At 38.7% G+C, this 13,503-nt stretch overlaps 1 protein-coding gene across 13 annotated transcripts in view; it reads right to left on the bottom strand.

Moving 5' to 3' along the window:
- Window positions 1–13,503, bottom strand: part of ERC1 (ELKS/RAB6-interacting/CAST family member 1) — a 604,755-nt gene that overhangs the window by 267,805 nt on the left and 323,447 nt on the right. For all 13 annotated transcript variants that reach the window (XM_050918047.1, XM_050918052.1, XM_050918028.1 and 10 more), the window contains one exon: window positions 8,667–8,802. In XM_050918047.1, coding sequence (XP_050774004.1) covers window positions 8,667–8,802 — 136 coding nt within the window. The remainder of the gene's footprint in view (window positions 1–8,666; window positions 8,803–13,503) is intronic.

Raw genomic sequence — 13,503 nt, 5'->3', positions numbered from 1 at the left:
TACTGTGCATTAGTTCTCAACTAGTCCAATGAATAATTTCTCTGCGCAGCCATTTTTTTTTGTGCTATACATTTACAATACTCCCTTTGCACTACCTGAACAGTGAAAAAAAAAGCAGAACAGGGTAGAGACTGAGACTCTAAGCACTGATGAAGCCTTTTGAAATCAGATGTTCAGCCCTCAGGCTGAAAAGCCCGAACAATAATGCCCCAGATGCTATGTGGAATAATACACTGAAACAATTTCCAATACATTTTGTATTCCCAACAGAAGAACAATCCCTCACAATGAGACAGGCAGCCAAAAGGATATAATCTACTGCCTTTCCATAGGCCATTGACAAAGGACTTCGTGATCTTCCTCTCCTGCAAGCAGAGAGCTTGAGAATGGCAAGGGCAGGAGCGAATTTTTCTCCATGCACCTGTGAACACAAAACACGAATCTGTGTCTGTTGTAACTGGGTATTCTGTACTAGAAATTACAATCTACTAGAGTAGATAGTTGCATCTACAGAACATCAAATTCTTTGCAGTACACTGCAGTTGTTGATGGAGACTAAACCTGCTGCGGAGATTACATTTGTACAACATCTGGTGCAGTGTCATCCTTTCTCCACCGTAGACTTATATCCAATTCTCTGATGCATAACCAATTAACTGGTGAGTCTGATGCACTACCAATTTGCTTTCAGAGCTAATGAAGCATAGTCAGTTTGCAAGGAAATCTTAAATTTTATTTTTGAACAAAATGTCTTCAAACCAACCCCTGTACTTTATCCCATTAAATAGTAAGTACACTACAAGTTTTAATATTTGAAAGTTAGCCATTTGCATTATGGTATCCTCAAAAAGCTGATTTTTTTAAGAGTCAAAAAAGTTATATTTTCTAAGTTAAATCATTCCAAAAATGGCTAGAGCGATTAGTTTCAAGTATTTTAATAGTTCTCCCTGGATTGAAACTAAACATGTTGGTTTTCATATTGAAGGAGATTTTGAAAAAGTTAAAAGGGAGTCAAAAACAAAATAGACAGGGTTCCATAACCATTGGTCTAAAACCTTCATCAGTACTGCCACTATTCTGCACTGTTCCTTTTGAACTTTAAATGAAAACCATCCAGTCCTGGTGACTTACTACACTTGCATTTCCAAAATGCAGTCTCCTCTTTTAGTGAAACCTAACAATTGTGCAGTGTTCACTGTTACCCAGTGGAACTCCAACACATACCACCAAAATTAAATCCACCTTGCTCTACGAGGCTCTAAAACAAACTGCTCAAAAAGCAGTTGTTCATGATATCAATAATTTGCTTTAACAATCCCTGTCTCAACATGCCACTCAGCTAGCTATTATAGCAGTTACAAATTCTCCAATTTTACTATTTCAGTATATTTTAAAATTTTTTTATCTCTTTTGACATATTCTCGTTATCATTCTGATCAAAGTAAAATACTACTTTTTGTGCTTCTATCACCTGTGATTTATGAATAAACAGATTTTACCCATGAAATGATGGTCTTCCTTGTGTATAACTACAATTCTTTTGCCTCCCCCTAGTTAATTTATTTTTTAAAATTAGTTCACATCTTGAAGACACCAATTATTATGGTCTCCCTGACAAGTCAAACATTCCAGCATTGTATTTAAGCTTTCATTTTATGAATTAAATGCACAAATGCCTTTCTGATTATAGTACAGCTATGGTTAATAGGTCCATTCAGCTGAAATCTGAACCACTTGATCTTCAACTGCCCTTGGACTGGAAACAAGTTAAATTATTTTGTTCCTCATCACATCTACAGCCATATTAGTACATTAGTCATATTACTCTTAACGTTGTAGTTATGTTCCTGAAAAATGCAACTTTAAGAGAAATGATGTTAAGTGAATCCAATTTCCCCACAAGAATTAATGTAAATAGTGGGGGTTAGGGTCCAGGGAAATTTTTTTCACCAGACAAAAAACTATATATGTGTACGTACACACACACACTCCTCTATAAGTTTTAAACAAATAATTTAATATTGTACACAGCAATGACGACTGTGAAGCGTGGTTGAGGTGGTGAAGTTATAGGGTGGAGGAGGGTAGGATATTTCCCAGGGAATGCCTTACTGCTAAATGATGAACTGGCACTCAGCTGAGCCCTCAAGGGTTAACATATTGTCGTTAATGTAGCCTCACTCTACAAGGCAGCATGAATGGAGGGAGGGGAGACAGCATGACAGACACACACCGTGTGTGTATGTGTGTGTGTGAGTGAGAGAGAGAGAGAGAGAAGCGCAGTGCCCCTTTAAGTATGCTGACACTATTCTAAGTATATTGCCTTAAAAAAGATCAGGAAGTTGAGATAGCAGCTGCGGCCGCAAGCTCCCTCCGCCCTGAGCCCTGTCCTGTCCCCACCCTGATCTATATGGAGAAGGGGTAAGAAGGGGGCAGGAGTAGGGGGGAAGGGGACACCCTGACATTAGCCTCTCTCTTCCCCGCTCCCCTGCACAGCCAGCAGGAAGCTCCCAGGAGCAGTTCCAAGGCAGAGGGCAGGAGCCGCACATGGCAGTGAGGGGAGAGGACAGTTGAACTGCTGGCAGTTGATAATCTGCTAGGCGGCTGCTGCACAGGGAACTTAGGGAAGCAGGGAGATGATTAGGGAGCTAATGGGGGGCTGCTGGTCCACCCTGGCTCCAAGCCCCCACCAGCTAGCTGCAACAGGCTACTTTTCCTGCAAGCAGTGGACAAAGCAGGAGGCTGCCAAACAAAATTATAAGGGAGCACTGGGCAACTTTAAACAAGCATGTTCCTTAATTGATCAGCAACGTAACAACGTTAACTGGGACGACTTCAAGTGAGGAGTTGCTGTATTTCTATCCAGCCTGAACTGCCCTCTGCATCTGATGGCTTTCCTTCAAATCCTAGTTTTAAATTATTCCCCAAATTTCTGTATTCACTGGCAGCAATCTGGCATGCTTAAAAGTTTAGACTGAGCCCCTTCCAGCAGTGCAAGACTTCACTGACCCAAAAAATTCCTAATGAACTTTCACTCTTCTTCTCTGAAGTCTTCTTGTCCATGCATGGGAACATTCTAGTTCTCTATCTCACTGATGATAAGTGTGTATCTAGTAATACTTCTGTCTTGAGTTTCAGCTTTCTATGATAGATACTTTATATCCTAAACATTTCTTCCTTGACTCCTATCCTGCATTTCCTTGCACCTTGATATCAACATCTATGTAATCAGCTTCCTTCTCAGCACCTGTCTATAAAGTGACCAAACTTGCTGGAGAGAACCAGCATTCTTACAATAAATTTTCATAGCCCTCACAAAATAGTTCTCAACTATTCAGCCTCCTCTAGCATAATGCTCTGGTGCCCTGTTAACACCACAACTAGATGCTTCTGGTTTTTAACTGGCATGATTATGGCTACCTATTCAAAGAAATAGGGGCAACAAGCTCTACCACTCTCCCTCAAACAATCCTTAAAAATCAGTGAGTGTTGGGATTGAAATTTTCACTTTAGGAATTCAAGACTAGATGTATTCCACTTTGGCTCTCAGATCCTTGAGTTGCTTGAATTCATTATGTGCATATATATTACTTGGCCTCATGATAAATACTTAAAATTATTGAATCTGAAGTAACAAACTTGACAGCTTTATCCTGATTGAACTGCTATTCACCAATTTCCCCTAGTTTTGCTTGGGTCGCAGTGCAGTGGCTACTGACTTACCGTTTACTGTACAAGGGCTATTAAAACAAACAAAAACCGCACAACTGCTTGGACTGAAAATTCTTTTACGGATATATTCTCTCCCTAATGCTCAAATTATCATACAGGAGTTATATAAACAAACATATAGAGGGAGCAATATACTCATTACGCTAGATGCATGAAGTGAAAAATACAGTAAGCGATATATATATTACAGCACTACAAAAAGTAATTTTCCTTCTGTTGTTACTCACGCCTTCTTGTCAACTGTTGGGAATGGGCAATGTCCACCTTGATTGAATTAGCCTCCTTAGCACTGACCTCTCACTTGGTAAGGCAACTCCCATCTTTTCAAGCACTGTAATATATATACTGTTTACTGTATTTTTCACTCCATCTGATGAAATGGGTTTTAGTCCACGAAAGCTTATGCCCAAATAAATTTCTTAGTCTCTAAGGTGCCACAAGGACTCCTTGTTGTTTTTGTTGATACAGACTAACACGGCTACCACTCTGAAACCTATTACGCGAGATATTACTTCAGTACACAAGTGCTTAGCAACAGTCACTAAAGGCAACAAAGATGATGCTAGAACTGAAACAGTGACAGTATCTTCCTACTTCTGCCTGAAAACTCCAACAGACCCTGCTCTTGAATATCCACTCAATATTTCATGAAACTTTCATGATTTCAGATGTTTTCCAATGGGTCTGTGCCAATTTGCCAGTTCCTTGAAGCAAAAGTTTTTACGTTGCCCTTTTCTACTTAGGACCAGACGCCTATTTTATCATCCAGTTATAGACCAGGCACTCGTTAACCTCTCAGAACTCTGGAGAATTGTGGTTTTAAGGGAACCCAGAAGGGAGGGACAAATTTAGAAACCCATTTATCCAGTTCAACAGAATTGAGATGTTATGGTTTCCACTATTCCGGTGGCTCCCCTCCCCCCACACTCTCCCCGCCCGCGCTCCCCAAAATGCCAAATTTCCATCATCAGAGCTCTCTCTATAAACGAATAGTTTGTTACTGGACTCAGGAAGAAAGAAACCACAGGCCTGTTAGGGACAGAGACAGGAGTGGAATATATGCTTGAAAGCATGTTTATTCGGCTGGATTGCAGATGGCCAGTTTAGGAATACGGATATCATATTTTTAAGCATTTCATAATGTCTTCTTATTAATTCCAGCCAAAACCACCAAGACCAAAATTATCTGAAATTGGTGCTTATGTGTCCTGAACCCAAAACCAACAATGTTTGCATATAAAATATATATATTTCCCCCTAGATTTAATTTTTTTAATCAATTAGCAAACAGTGTTCCTGAGAGACTAAGGAAAAGACAGGCTTCCATGTCTAAGGAACTGAAATGTGGTATTTGGTAGATTCTACTTCCAGGAAACCAAAATGCTGAAGTCCTAGAGAGACAAGCTGCAAGCAAAGAGCCCTCCTAAAGGAAAGGGTTTTATTGGACCAGCCCCTTGCCATTAAACACTCCATATTTTACTTTAGTCTGATATTTTTATTTACATCTAAAACCCTTTCTCATCTCTGAATGAAAGCATTCACTTCACCCTTCTGTGAACATGGGGAAAGGCTCTCTATAAATTATCCCACCCAAATGAGATGCTGGCATCCAGGTGACAGGAAGCTGACATACCAGTAACAAAACGAAACTCCTTACCTCTCCTTAATCCAATTGACCTTTATGAGTGTTGCTGTGTACACATTTTGAATGGCTAACTGCTGGGGACCATTACAAAGAAACCCTGAAAAAAGACATATTATTCCCCCCCACCTTACCCCCAACAAACCCTCAAACCAACCCAACCTATCATAGCAAAAAAAAAGAAAAAAGAAAAACCATCACACCACACCAAAAGAATGCCACATAAGCTGGAAAAGGCTCCTTTGTCCTTGTCAAATAAACAATCACATTTTATAACTTCATCGCAATGTGCATTTTTGAAGGCTTTGGGTGGTGAGAGGTTATAACCATTAAAGTGAGAATGATACTGATCATAACCAAATAAAACTAATGCTGTACAGACTTCTGTACATATCTTAAAGGTTTTATATGTGCATCAGCTCATGCTATGCCAATCCTGAGTTCTCATATGCTTCTGCCAATGCATATTTTTATCTTAAATTTATTTATGCCTGATTAAGCAGAATATAACACGCTACAAGTTTCACTGGCAAGATGTACCGTACAAGAAGTTACCGCAGTCATCTGTCTCAAAATGAAAGGGCTGGATTATCACAAGGAGTAGATAATATGCCAACAAATTATATACTGTGGCATTCCCCTTCTCAGGTTTTGTTTCTTTCTTTATTCAGTTGTCTTGGTGCTATTATAGGAATCCAAATTAATATTGAAAAGCCAACCTTTCAGATAATAACAAACGAGTAAAAAGGTTATCCAATTCATTTAATTTCCTTCCCTATTAAAGGACACTGGTTACTTATTCCTAGATTCTCATTCATAGATTTAAGGTGGTTACTTATTTGCAGATTCAAATTTTAAATCTGTAAGTTTTCATACTAAAAATATGCCAATTAATATTTGTACTTATTTTCAGAAATACACTGTTCCATGACACCTTTACTGCACAAATGATCCGTAAGTACAGTAAGGAATCATAATACTACCTAGCTCTTATATGCACTTTTCATCAGAAGATCTCAAAGCACTTTACAAAAGGTGGGGAAAGTGAGGCCACAGGAAGGTGACGCAGCTTTCCCATGGTCACCCAACAGGCCAGTGGCTGAGACAGAAACAAAATTCAGGTCTCCTGAGTCCCAGTTCACATCTACAAGGCCACATCTGACCATACAAAGTATGAGTGACAAACCAGTTCTCTGTAAAAGGATATCTATAGATTATTTAGACAATTCAGGAAAGAAATTACACTTTTCCTTGACCTGATGCTTGATTTCTGAGCAAAAGCTAGTCACCTGACATCTCTTCCCCCTATCACTGCACAAATCCACAATAATCTGAGTAACAGTATGTGAATCTCTGTGTGTGGCAATTACCAAGCATACTACAATTTGACGGTGAATTTTCAGAGGAAAATATTCTGCACAGAAAACAAGTGTCACGTCAGTGGGCAGAATGCCATTTTCTATCCAGAATTGTATAACTTTACAGAAAACATTATATAACATATCACTTCTAGGACTAAGCCAACATCTTTAACATGTAAATAAGGAGTTGTGAGCTACAATAGAAGGACAAATTTCAGTCTACCCTTCCCTATATGCTCCATTTGCATGGGAGGGAAATAGTGATGAAAAGGAAGAAACAAGTGAGAAAAAAGAGTGCACTTTTGAAACCTGGAATCATTGCACAACAGAAATGATAACCTACCTGGGATGGCACAACTTGATAAGTACCACCATGCACTAGATTAACAACTCAGACGCCAAATACACATGTTTTCAGAATATTTACATAAGCATTGTTCAAAAACCTAAGTAAACAAAAAAAAATCTTCAAGGAAAATTTTTAAAAGACTTTGCAAATACAAAGATGATTGTGTAGTCTGAACATATGCTGTCACGTAGCTAGGGCCTTGTGGATTTCTGTAGCATTGTACCCACAGAATGCATTGGCATCTGTAGAACTCCCATATCCAAGGCTTTAAAAAAGTCTAGTCATGAGATCACTATGTGCACTTGGAAGTTAACTCTTTGAACACGTGCTCTGTACAGGACGGGCATTGATGGAAAAACCACAAGATGGCACGGCTGAGAACATTGTACACAGGGACAGACCCATGTCTCTGTAGCTCTCCCTGAAGTACTGAAAGGATTGAATCACCCTACCAGACTCCTACAGAATAGAGCAAAAAAAATGGCAATTTAAATTAACTGCGGAATTTGCCTTTTAATGAACAATTAGGATTATGTCCTATGTCTTTATTAGTTGAATGATATCAAATACCTGAGAATAATGAGATAGCTGTGGTCAGGGTTGGACCAATTGTGCAAAGTCAAGCAAAATATTTACAAAAAGGATTGATCTATAGAGTGTTAGAAATCATAACTTTTAGAATATGACTTAAAAGGCAGACTACTTCCACATTATACTTACGATGGGGAAAGGAAAAGAAAATGATTTTTTAAAAGCTGCAATTATTTTGAAATACTAAAGCAATTTTACTTGAAAGTTTTTTGAACAACTCTCTTCATTCTCTACCTTTACTTCACTGTAGCAGTTGTAACAGTGATATTACAGCACTTGATTATTCACTGTTTGACATAATTTCTGATGTTGGTATCAAAGTTAGGTGAATGGAAAAGTGTTTCTCTTGCTTTCAAATTGCCAACTTTATTTTGTGGGAGGCTGGTGACTTTATAGGTGGTGATACAGCAGTGCGTTGACAGTTTAATGGGTAAAGGGAAATATGTAGCAGACTAGTGGGTACATCTGGAACTGATGAGGAGTGGAGTAGGATTCAGTGCCAACTGGAAGCTCTTGGTAATCACAGAAAACATGTGATCCTCCACATGACCCACAATACATTTCCATTGCCACAGAAATACTTACTGATGCTGTTGTGTGTTTAATCCTTTATTTAATGAAGAAAATCCAGCAAAATAAGGTCAATCCTTTTGGAAAATACCCCAAAGCAACTAAAGAAAGAAGTCCTTAGAAGTAGTTATGATGCTGAAATCAACATCCTAATCGTAATATCCATTTGATAAAACCATTCCAGCGATCCACTTTACAGTTCAATTGAATCCCTGTTTACTTACCATAAAAATGAATGAAACTGCAGAAGACAGAGGCAGCTATCCGCAGTGCTGTGGAGTAAAACTGTTCTTTTAAACACATACCAATTAAAAGCAAGGCACCAGGTGCGGGGGGAAGAGGAGAGAGAAAGCGCACACGCATACAAAGGAGAGAAGACTGGCTATCAGCCATATCCTCCCAGTTCAGATTTTTATGCTACCTGAAGCTGTTGGGAGCTGTCATTGAGATTGTCCTCCCTCCGTCTGGCCTCTTCTAGCATCTGTGCGCTCTTCTTTTTCTCCACTTGCTCTTTGTGCTTCAGGTTTGCTACCTTCTTATTTTGGTCTTTGACTTGCCTGTGAAGTAAAAAACAAACACTCAGAGCAAAATCCAGAATACGTTTTCAGTCAGTTCTGGCTCTTGTGTGTCCTGGACCCAAGAACAGTGGAAAGACCAGAAATATTCTTCCTCATCTTGCAGAAGTTCACAAACACTCCAGCTTCCAACCCACACTCAATTATAAACTCCATTTAAAGAACATTTCATTTTACTCACCACTATTAAGAGAAGTGACTGGAAGTTCTTGGAGTAATTTCAGATTGCATCACCCCATTAATCTAAAACTTCAAACCGCTACATCTGTAGGACTCGTTGATCAAAGACATACCTGCTCTCTGGTGACTCATCACAGTGTATTATACACATATATAGAAACCCATATTACCTTGTGTATACCATTGTACTTTATTCAAGGAAGTGGGGGAAGCAAGAGGAATTTAAAAAAAATCTCACAACTCAAACATACAGGAACATCTTCAAGGTCCAGGCCATCTGCTTCAAGCAGTAAAACTATTTTCTCCAACCTCAAATTCTACTTGTTTACTAGATATTTTGTGGTATATTCCCCACCCCCATCTTAGAGAGACAAGAAAGTGTGCATAATTTCCTTTTTCACTTGCATCTGTGAATTATTCTTGATGGTTCTGGCAACTACCACTGCCCGCAGAAGGAGTTTGGCTTTTCTGGGCATTAAGACACATGGAGTATGGAACCTAATTACAGACCCTTTAAGATCAGTCTCCTGACCACAGAAAACTTAAGTCTAAACTTTTTGTCCAATCAAAATAAAACAGACCAGCTTTGCTTCCTCAGCCCTTTTCTCCATAATTACATTTGGAGTTTGGACTCTGGAATAAAAGACAGATTCTTTAGTCCCAAGCTTTCCCCCCAAATATCATACAACTAGCATAGAGAACTCTTTAATTTAATGTTTAGAAAAAACAATCATAAACTAGCTTCCTTTTTGGTGCATCACACACACAGAAGGAGAAGAATGTTCCTTCTGATAGCATTTCAGAAAGACATTTAGAATAGATCACAAACAGCTTTGGCTGCTTTGATATTTCCTTCAGAGCTCACAACAAAGAGATTACCTCTTCGCAGTATACACCAATTAACTGATTTATAGGCTGGTCACTGCTCTGCAGTGCCATACAAAGAATTTGGGTTCAATTCCTAGGCTATGGTTTTTGCTCCCTGAGCCAGCTGGGGCTGGAATAACTGCAGCGATAGCAAACTCATTGGTGTTGCTTTGCCTACATTCTCATCACAGAGGAAAAAACAGTGCTGATGGCTTCCAGAGACAGTGTCTTCTAGCTCTTCTCAATCAAGGAAGATGACCAAGATGAGGTGTCTTGAGAAATATGGAAGAGGAAATCCTTTGCTTATGACATTATAGAATCATTGGTGTACTTATAAGTGCTCTTTCCAAAAAACTACAGCTGATTCTACTAGGGATTCTACATGGACACAAGCAGTATAATTGATAAGTTGTTCTGGGCTAGTGCTGCATCATGGTAATGGGCACTGAGTCCACTCTGAAAGCTGATCTGGTCAGTGATTACATAACTTTTCTGAAATACTTTGTTAGCACTGAACTGAGCTTGTACAACACAGTTATTTCTGTACTGTTAAAAAAAAGATAGAAAGCAGAGTTAATTTATAGAAAATATAGTTAAATAATCCCAAAACACAGTTTCACATGGGTATGCTAATTACATTCCTACATTAAGGATAGGTGTATGGATTTGCTTTGATAAATTTGATAAAGCTAAATTTATCCATTAGAAATATTCCTTGTTATCACTATTTGCTGGCGCACTCTGAACTACAGAAATAAAGGCGTACCACTGATTAAAATAAAAAATAGATTATCTTCTGCAAAGTCCAAGTCCTCTGCATTAAAAGGTCCCTCTTGAAAAGCAAGCTGATTAAATGAACTTTTGACGTGAAGTTTGCTGCCCAGGGTCTGAGCCAAAAAGCAAGAATTGCTAATGAATTGGCTGCCACAGTGTATGTAAAGGATCATCTGAATGTTGAAGAAGCAGTCAGCCAGAAATTCTAAGGCAAACATAAGTACGTCCTAAAGGCAGATTTAGAGAGAGCCCAAACTCCCTAGTGCCTTAAACCACTTGATCCAAGCCAGAGTTATGGAAGCTGCATAAAGTGCAACCTAGGGCAATCCTACTGTATCTTTGATGGAAAAAATCATGTGGCTGTAGTGAAGACCTTGAATGAGAAAGGGATTCATAGTAAACTTGGTTGTAATGGTTCAACTATTGTAAAAAAAAAAAAAGGACAGGTCACATATGCCTTGGGCAAAGAAACCTATAACTTGAAAAAGTGAAGTAACTGGGAAGGTGTGGGGAATGTGACCCAGCCTCTTTCATTGCCCACATGAACTGCATGTTGCCTCTTACCCTGCCAATAGAAGCACAGATGATCATAAGCAGAATAAGGACAATGGACTTTAAAAAAGCAGACTTCAACACACTCAGAGAACTGGTAGGTAAGATCCCGTGGGAAGAAAATCTAAGCGATAAAATTATTAAATGTGAAACTGCCAATTATTCCAATCTGAAGGAAAGACAGAAAGAACAGTAAAAGGGCAAAATGGCTCCAATCAGGAACTCCTTAATGACCTGAAAATCAAAAAGGAATCCTACAAAAAGTGGAAACACAGACCAATTGCTAATGAGGAGGACAAACGAACAGGAGAATCATATAGGGACAAAATAAAAAAGGCTAAGGTGCAAAATGAGTTATGCTTAAGAAGGGACATAAAATCTACTAAGATGTTCTTTAAATACAGTAGGAGCAAGAGTAAGATGAAGGAAAGTGTAGGTCTTCTACTTAGTGTGGGGGGAGAGCTAATAACTGACTACATCAAACAGGCTGAGGTGGTTAATGTCCATTTTGTTTCAGTCTTCACTAGAAAGGTTAATTGTCACCAGATACTCAAGAAAATAAATATTTTAATAATAAAAGGAATGCAAGCGAAAACAGAAAAAGAACAATTTAAAGAATAGTTAGATGGCTTCAAGCTGATAGGGCCTGATAAAATTCATCCTAGGATACTTAAGGAACTTGCTGAAGCAATCTTGGAACCGGTGGCAATTCTCTTCAAGAGCTCATGGAGGATGGGAGAAGGGCAAACATAGCACCGATCTTTAAAAAGTAAAACAAAGAGGACCTGTAGAGTTATAGAACAATCAGCCTAACTTTGATACCTGGAAAGATACTGGAATAAACCAATGAACAATCAATGTGTAAGTACCTAGGGGATAATAGGGTTATAAGGAATAGCCAGCATGAATTTGTCAAGAACAAATCATGCCAAACCAACCTGATTTCTTTCTCTGACAGGTTTACTGCCCTAGTGGATGAGGAGAAGCAGCAGCAGCAGATGTGACACACAGTCCCACGTGACATTCTCATAAGCAAACTAGGGAAATGTGATCTAGATGAAATTAATTGAAAGATTGTATTAAAAAAGTAGTTATCAATGGTAACTGTCAAAATGGGACAGCATATCTAGTGGGTCCAGAGGGGTTGGTGCTGGGTCTGGTACAATTAAATATTTTCATTAGTGACTTGGAGCGGAGAGTATGCTTGTAAAAATTGTAAATGATCTCAAGAGGGGAAGATATGCAAGCACTTCGAAGGACAGGATTAGAATCCAAAATGACCTTGATAAATTGAAGAATTGGTCTGAAATCAACAAGGTGAAATTAAATAAAGACAAGTGCAAGGTACTTCATTTAGGAAGAAAAATCAAATTCACAACTACAAAATGGGGGACAACAAGCTAAGTGCTAGTACTCATAAAAAAGATCTGAATAGTGGATCATAAATTGAATATGAGTAAACAATGTGATGCAGCTACCAAAAAGGCTAATATTATTCCAAGGTGTATTAACAGGAATGTTGGATGCAAGATGCAGCAGGTAATTTTTCTGCTCTACTTGGCATTAGCGAGGCCTCAGCTGGAGTGCTATGTCCAACTCTGGATGCCACAATTTTAGGAAAAATATGGACAAATTGGAGAAAATCTAGAGAAGAGCAACAAAAATGATAAAAGGTTTAGAAAATGATCTATGAAGAAAGGTTAAAAAACTGTGCATGGATCGTCTTGAGAAATGAAGACTGAGGGAGGGACCTAAAGAGTCTTCAAATATGTTAAGGGCTCTTATAAAGAGGATGGTGATCAATTATTCTCCATGTCCACTGAACACAGGACAAATAGTAATGGGCTTACTCTGCAGCAAGGGACATTTAGGTTAGATATTAGGAAAAAAAACTTTCTAATTATAAGTGTAGTTAAGCTCTGGAACAGATTCCAAGGAAGGTTATGGAATCCCCATCACCGGAGATTTTTAAGAACAGGTTGGAAAAAAACATGTCAGGGATGTTCTAGGTTTATTTCATCCTGCCTCAGTGCACGGAGCTGGACTTGATAACCTCTTGAGCACTTCCAGCCCTACATTTCTATATATGAAGGCTTGTTATACATGCCCAATGTATGCCCTTCAACTATTTCCCAATTTTTTGCACAGAAAAGGTGTGTAAAACTCACTATACAAAGAAGACTCTTCCCTTTCCTTCAGAGAACTCTGCTTCCGGAGAGCTGGAACCAGAGCAACATTTATATAGTGCATTTCATCTCAAAGACTCTGAAATTTTGGACTCACAGGAAAAAATAGTTACCTACCTTCTCG

Source organism: Gopherus flavomarginatus, chromosome 1, assembly GCF_025201925.1.
Source record: "Gopherus flavomarginatus isolate rGopFla2 chromosome 1, rGopFla2.mat.asm, whole genome shotgun sequence".
NCBI lineage: Eukaryota > Metazoa > Chordata > Testudines > Testudinidae > Gopherus > Gopherus flavomarginatus.
This window is presented reverse-complemented; position numbering and strand designations above follow the sequence as displayed.